The sequence below is a fragment of the Equus asinus genome, chromosome 13 (genome assembly GCF_041296235.1).
Source record: "Equus asinus isolate D_3611 breed Donkey chromosome 13, EquAss-T2T_v2, whole genome shotgun sequence".
NCBI lineage: Eukaryota > Metazoa > Chordata > Mammalia > Perissodactyla > Equidae > Equus > Equus asinus.
Genome location: NC_091802.1, coordinates 11599551 through 11606877, shown reverse-complemented (window position 1 = coordinate 11606877; position 7327 = coordinate 11599551). Strand labels below are relative to the sequence as shown.

At 57.5% G+C, this 7327-nt stretch overlaps 1 protein-coding gene across 2 annotated transcripts; it reads left to right on the top strand.

Moving 5' to 3' along the window:
- Positions 1-266: 266 nt before the first annotated feature.
- EFNB3 (ephrin B3) lies at positions 267-6421 on the top strand. Of its 2 annotated transcripts, none has more exons than XM_014861558.3 (5): positions 267-786; positions 2991-3283; positions 3471-3563; positions 3674-3778; positions 4209-6421. In XM_014861558.3, the coding sequence occupies exons 1-5, from the start codon at positions 665-667 to the stop codon at positions 4616-4618; spliced, it is 1023 nt and encodes a 340-aa protein (XP_014717044.1). In that variant the 5' UTR covers positions 267-664; the 3' UTR covers positions 4619-6421. The 2 variants fall into 2 exon arrangements, with proteins under 2 accessions (XP_014717044.1, XP_044600507.1); XM_044744572.2 differs by having other exon boundaries at positions 520-786; positions 5056-6421.
- The last annotated feature ends 906 nt before the right edge of the window (positions 6422-7327 follow it).

Sequence of the window (7327 nt, the reverse complement as noted above, 5' to 3'; positions counted from 1 at the left end):
GGCAGGAGGGGAGACGGGTAGAAACTAAGCCAGAGACTGAGAGTTGGAGAGACAAAGGGGGCGTGAGAGACCGCGGCAGGGAGTAAGGCGGGGCGGCAGGGCGAGGCGGCCCGGCGGGCGGGAGGTGCACGAGGTGAGGGAGGTGTGGGGGGCGTGGGCTGCGGGATGCTGCCGCCGGCTCCGACTCGAGCTCCAGCTCCGGTTTTTCGCTCCGCCATCCTCTCCCCCTCCCCGCCTCTCCTTTAACTCCCCCCTCCTGGGCTCGGGACTGGTTTCCTCCCTTAGCCCGCTGCCCTCAATCCTGGCGAGGCTGGGGCTCCGGCTCGGCGCCCCCTTCCTCGCTCCCTCGTCCAGCGCCCCATGCCGCCCCCGCCCGGCCCCCGGCTCCCCAAGTCCCCTACTTAGACCCGCTCACAAATCCCGGGGTGCTGGAACGTGGGCCGGGGGCGTAAGACGCCTGTAGACGGCCCCTTGAAGGGCTCTTGCGGGCTGAGCGCTCCGCACCGGAGGCGCGAGCAGAGCAGGAAGCGGGTCCGCGTGGGAGCGGGGGGCATCAGCCACCCGGGTGGTCGGGGCAGAATAGCCAGGGCAACCCAGGCAGTGACCCCAGGGGTGAGCGACTTTGGGGGAGTTGGTGCCCCGCCCCCCAGGCCTTGGCGGGGTCATGGGGGCCCCCCATTCTGGGCCGGGGGGCGTGCGAGTCGGGGCCTTGCTGCTGCTTGGTTTTTTTGGGCTGGTGTCTGGGCTCAGCCTGGAGCCTGTCTACTGGAATTCGGCGAATAAGAGGTGAGCGCCCGGGGCTGGGGAGACCCCACACCCTCTGGGAGCAGGGGCTATGGAAGCTTTGGGGACTTTGGGGGCTGGGTTCTCTGAGCTGGGAGGAGGCTGGAGGGAGGGTGCTGGTGCTCTGATGTGAGCTGATGGGTAACTAGACAGAGGTGATCTTGGGAGCCAGCCTCCTGGGTCGCACAGAGAGCTGGATGTGGGTGGTGATATCTATGTGTCAGGAGTTTGAAAGACCCCAAAGGAGCAAGGATCCGAAAGTTCATGGGCAGCTGGGAGGGCAGTGGAGTGGTTATTTGGGTTTGTGGGAGATTTGGGTGGTGTCGGGGGCTGGGCTTGGAGGGAGCCTGGTTAATGTCAGCTCTCAGGAGAGCAACTGAGTAGGTGCTGCTGAGGCGCTGAGGGGAAGGGCAGGGTGCCTCCCTCTCCAGAAGCGACTCAGTGTTGGAGATGGGAGAGAAAGGGGCTCATTTTGGGGCCTCTTGGGACAACTCCCCCAAGGCTTCTTGACTCTCATCACAGAGTCTGTCTCCCAACTCTTGCCCACAGCCAGAGAGTCAGTGAGCCCTTGGTGGAACAGTTTCCCAACCTGAAGATATTCCTGCCTTCCTGGCTTGGGGACTTCTTTCTGGAGGAAGCCTGGAGTCCCCTAAAGCCTCCTGTTTCCCTCTTGCATCTGGAGTCCTGAAGACTCCATTGCCCCCTCCCCCATCTTTGCTGCAAACTCTTCCATCAGACCTTCTGGTCCGTAGCATGCTTGCTTTGCTTTGAAAAAAGGCCAAGGGTCAGATGAAACTTCAAGCCACACAGGATAGGACAGAACCTTTGGGAGGTCATCTGGGTCCCTTGCCTCCATGCCTATCCCACTCCCCGTTAGCAAAAGAGTTCCGTGTTTTGAAAACTTCCTACTTCCCTGGGGAGGCTGTATGAGGCCATGGGAAAGGGAAGGGCTTTGGAGCTCATCAAATCCTAGGTCTTAATCCTAGCTCTGCTGCTTTCAGCTGTGTGGCCTTGGGCATGTCACTTAACCTTTCTGAGTTTGTAGCCTCAATCCTTACGGCTTTTATGAGGATTAGAGGTAAGGTGTTTGAACAGGTTATATGCTCATTAAAGGAGAACTAGGATTATTGTTCTTCCTCTCTTTACTTCACAGCCTCCCTCACATTTCCCTGTCTTGGCCTCCTTCCCATGTCTCTTTGGGTATAATCTCAAATGTCTTTTCTCTGCTCAGTCTCCTACCCTCCAACTCCCAGCTGCAGTTTGAGTGTCAGGTGCAGCTTGAGGACATAGGTTAGGCTTATTCTGGTGGAATTGAGAAAAGGGAGTTAGGGTGTTCTGGGGGCTCTTTGGGATGTTGGGTGGGAATGAGTGGGTCATTCGGGAGTCTGGGAAGACAACAAGCAGCAGTCCCCTGGGACCCAGTTCTGAGACTCTGTCTGCCATTAATGCATAGGGAGGGGCTGCTGTCATTGGCAAATAGTGGCTGTGCTGGGCCAGTGGATGCCTGGGCCAGGGAAGATGTGGGCTTGTGTTGGCTGTGATTAGAAAAGTCAGCTCCTTCAAATCCAAAGCACTTTCCCTCGGAAGTCTAAGACCTAGGGCAGGAGGGGGACCGAGCAGGGAAATGTCTGGGGCAGTTGGCCCCTAGACCCTGGTTCCCATTAGCCCCCTTTAGGGCCATTGCCAGACCAGATACTTGCCTCCTGTCACATTGCCTAACTTGGGACACTGGTCTGGATCACCCTCCACAACCCCTCCCCGACCCTGATTCCTTTGCCCTGAAATCCTTGAAATTCAGTGGTGGCCTGGGGGAGGGGAGGCTCTGCCCCCATGGTTGACTGCCATGGAGTAGTGAAATCACCTGGGAAGGGTGGGCTGTGTGGTTCCAGAGAGGCCAGCTCCTTGGTAACTGGCATCCTGTTGCCATGGCAACAGGGCTGGTGATGGAGCGAATGATGGCAGTGTGCATGTGGTGAGGGCGGGCTGAAGAGTGCATTTGGGCACACCAAGGGGCAGGAGACCTCTGAGCCTGGCTTCCTGCTGCTTCCAACACAAGCTTGCAGAGTCCTTAGTGCCTACTCTGTCCGAACAGGCTTTCCACTCAGACAGAGGCTATCCTGCAGGGATGTGGGGTGAGGGAGGCAAAGCTCTGAGGGCCAGACCTCTGACACTTCTCTTCCTTGTCCACCTCGCCCTCCTCCCCATAGGTTCCAGGCAGAGGGTGGTTATGTGCTCTACCCTCAGATCGGGGACCGGCTAGACCTGCTCTGCCCCCGGGCCCGGCCTTCTGGCCCCAACTCCTCTCCAAATTATGAGTTCTACAAGCTGTATCTGGTAGGGGGTGCCCAGGGCCGGCGCTGTGAGGCACCCCCTGCCCCAAATCTGCTTCTTACTTGTGACCGACCAGACTTGGACCTCCGCTTCACCATCAAGTTCCAGGAGTACAGCCCTAACCTCTGGGGCCACGAGTTCCGCTCACACCACGATTACTATATAATTGGTACTGCTGGGCAGAGGGCAGGCTCGAGTGGGGAGGTGCTCCTTGGTTGGAAGGCAGATGAGGGAGGGACTACTGGAGCCAAGAGAGACCCCTTATACCCTCAGGCAGTATTGGGGCCAGGGTATGGAGACAGAATAGGGGCTAGGCTCTGGAATGCCAACTTCTCCCTCCGGCTCTTCCCTCCCAGCCACATCGGACGGGACCCGGGAAGGCCTGGAGAGCTTGCAGGGAGGTGTGTGCCTCACCAGAGGCATGAAGGTGCTGCTCCGAGTGGGACAAAGTGAGTGGGGCTGAGGCACACCTCCTAGATGTTGAGGGAGGTTGGGGCAGTCCCGTCATGGTCAGGGGGCTGCTGTCTTAGCCCCTCTCTCAGGTCTCCCCCGTCTCCAGGTCCCCGAGGAGGGGCTGCCCCCCGAAAACCTGTGTCTGAAATGCCCATGGAGAGAGACCGAGGGGCAGCCCACAGCCTGGAGCCTGGGAAGGAGAATATGCCAGGTAGGAACCAGGGGTCCAGCCTCCTGCCTTCCCCAGCCTCCTCTGCCCTCGGACCCCAGCTGCCTTACCTTCACCCTTTCCCTTCCTCTTCAGTTTTGGGGCTGTGATACAGGAAAGAGGAGCAGAGAGGATGGGAGGGTGGGAGGGGAATGGAAGCCAAATGAGGAGAAGACTCAATTAGAACTAATTAGTCAAGTCAGCGCTTCAATCAGTGCTGTCAGAGAAGTGGGGAGGACTGCCTGGCACGGAGCTGAAGGGCTGGACACACCTGGATTCTGAGTGGGGCTTGGTCGGGGAGAGGTGGGGTCCCAAAGGGCCTGGGCACTGCTGGGGAAGCCCATGGGACATATCCCCAAGGCTGGGTGTCCAGATGCCTAGGTGGCTCCTTCAGCCCCTCCCCCTCTTTCCTCCTTCACCCCTTCCCTGCCAGGTGACCCCACCAGCAATGCAACCTCCCGGGGTGCTGAAGGCCCCCTGCCCCCTCCCAGCATGCCTGCAGTGGCCGGGGCAGCAGGGGGGCTGGCGCTGCTCTTGCTGGGCGTGGCAGGGGCTGGGGGTGCCATGTGTTGGCGGAGACGGCGGGCCAAGCCTTCGGAGAGTCGCCACCCTGGTCCTGGCTCCTTCGGGAGGGGAGGATCTCTGGGTCTGGGGGGCGGAGGTGGGATGGGACCTAGGGAGGCTGAACCTGGGGAGCTAGGGATAGCCCTGCGGGGCGGTGGGGCTGCAGACCCCCCTTTCTGTCCCCACTATGAGAAGGTGAGTGGTGACTATGGGCATCCTGTGTACATCGTGCAGGATGGGCCCCCCCAGAGCCCTCCAAACATCTACTACAAGGTATGAGGGCTCCTCTCACCTGGCTGACCTGGATCCAGCCCTTCTTGGGGTGCTCCAGTTTAATCATGGTTGGAGGGACACCTCTAGCATCTCCTTGGCCCCCTCTGCTCCACCAGCCCCTTTGCTCCTCCTGGCTGTTGCCCTCTTCTCCACTTTTAGGATTCCTTAAGACTTCCACTGAACCACCTCCTGCCCTCTGGTTGGCCACATGTGCCCCGCTCTGTCTCTGTGTTCCTGGGTCCTATTCCCTTGGGGAGGGGGCAGAGACTCAGCCCCCTTTTCTGACCATGACCCAGGGATCCTTGACCCCCTCCCCCACCGAGAGCCAGGGGCGGGAACAGTCTGTCTTTTGGTTGGCACCTCTTTCTTTCTGCCTCTCACTGTTTTTCTCTTCTCTTCTCTCTCTCTCTCTCTCTTATTCTTTCTCCCACTTCTGTCTCTAGGTCTGTTCCTCTTCCCTAGCATCCTCTTCCCTACATCTCCTTTTACCTCTTGGCTTCTTATCCTGTGCCTCTCCCATCTCCCGGGTGGGGGCATCAAAGCATTTCTCCCCTCAGCTCCCTCTTCTGACCTCTCTTATCAACCACTCCCCTCAGTCTGCCAAAAATGGGGGCCTTATGGGGAAGGTTCTGGCACTCCACCCCAGCTCAGGGCATGGGCAGCAGGGCCTCCTTCTCTGCCATGCCCCAGGCCTTTACAAACTTACTCCAGCCATTTGGGGTGGTTGGGTCATGACAGCTACCATGAGAAGAAGTGTCCCATTTTGTCCAGTGGCCAATAGCAAGATATGAACCAGTCGGGACACATATGGACTTGGTCTGATGCTGAATGGGCCACTTGGGACAGGAAGTGACTTTCTCCAGACAAGATGTGACCAGGCCTGGACAGAAGTGGCCTGGGAAGTGGCAGAAGCAGTGCAGCAGCAACTGGAAGTGCCTTCATCCAGAACAGGAAGTAGCACTTCTGAAATAGGAAGTGATCTGGCTGGAACTCGAAGTGGCTTAGTCTGGGGGGTGGGGGGAGGTGAGTGGTTCTTACTCTGTGGAGAAGGGAGGGCAGGAAGAACTTCCTGTTTCAGGAGGAAGCTGGAACTTACTGACTGTGAAAAGATAGGGCGGACTGAGGAGGATTTTCCTAGTATTCAGTGGCACTTCCCAAGATCTCCCTTCCCTTGTTCTCTGTGCTGCTTTTAGGACAGTTAAGATGACTGCCATCTGCTGTGGCAGGCCCAATTTGTCTTGTTCTTCTTCCCTTTCCGTATCCCAATATAAGCTTTGTTACTCAACAGGACTATCCCAAGAACCCACGTGTTGTCCCCCAGTAACCCAGATGGCTGTCTTGCTCATCATATCCTCCCTTTCCTACTCCATTCAAACTCAACTCAGCTTCCTTCTTAGTGACCAAAATGGTGGCCTACTGTCTGGTCTAGCTGACAGTGGTACTTAGCAACTGCCAGTTTCCATAGTGACCAGCTAATACCTCTTCCTGCCCTCTAGTGCATAATTGGATGTTGCCTCAGTTTCCTCCCAGCTCAGTTTCATTAGATCCGAGCTGCCCTTGGGCACCAAGTCGGCCACCTCAATCACCAGCCAAGATGGTTGCTTTGTCCACCAGAGGTCAAGTCATCTCTCTGGTGCTGTAGTTCCCAGCTCCTTCCTGATTTTTCTAATCGCTCTTTCCAGGGAACAGGAAGTTGATGTTGCCATGGGGGAGGTGGCGGGCTATGGCCGTCACCTCAATAGTTTTACTGTAAAAGGGAAATTTGAACAACAAAAACCAAAAAAAAAAGAATAAAAAACTTCAAAAGTTGATGAGAAGGCTGGAGAATGGTGGACATGAATTGGGACAGAGAACTGGTTGTTAGAACGGCTTTTGAGCTGAGGGTTGGATTGCATGAAACCAAGGGGTAGGGAGAGGATTGGGTTGGCGGGGTGAGGTGAGCAGTGCATGGAGTGGGGATAATGGGCTCGGTGAGGAGGCTGAGGAAGGCAGCCACCTCTGGGGAGGGAGAGAGGACCCCAGGTGGGAGTGGGAGTTGCCAGTACATCCAAATGGGGATGTATGTGAATGTACGTTCACACGTGAGGGAAGCCTGGGTGTCTGTTGCTAAACCAAAGCACTGGAGACAAGGCAAGTTGTAGTCAGAAAAAAGTGGAAAAAACATGTTCATGTGTTCAATCTATTCCCTACCACCCCTGCCCAAGGCACCTCTGACTTAAGGAGGTTTGCTCTTGGGGACTCATGTTGGGAGAAGGGGTGTGGCTGCCCGCAAGACTCAGGAACACTGGCATCAAGCTGCCTGTACCCACAACCCAGGCTCTTCTCCCCTAAAAGTCCAGGTGCCCAGCCCCCTAGACTCAGCCCCATTGTCCATCCACAAAAGCAGCTGTCAGGAGTATCGCTGGAGCCAGTCAGCAGGGGTCGCAACCTCTGCCCTGCCTGCCCCTCCCCTGACTTTAGGTCCCCTCCTGCTGTCTCCCATCTGCCTGGAGGTCAAGGGGTCCTCCTGCCCCTCCTCTGTCTGGTGGGACCCCTGCCCTTCCCCCTGTCTGAGCAAGATGCCTGGGTCCCAAGAGGTGCAGGCGCTGTAGGAGGGGAGTTGATAATTGGGAGGCCAGGTGCTGGGCTGTCTAGAATGTACTCCTGCCTTCGGAGCCTGAGCCCTCACTGGAGCTGCCTGAGGTGGGGAGGCTTGGGGGTGGAAGGGTTGGTCCC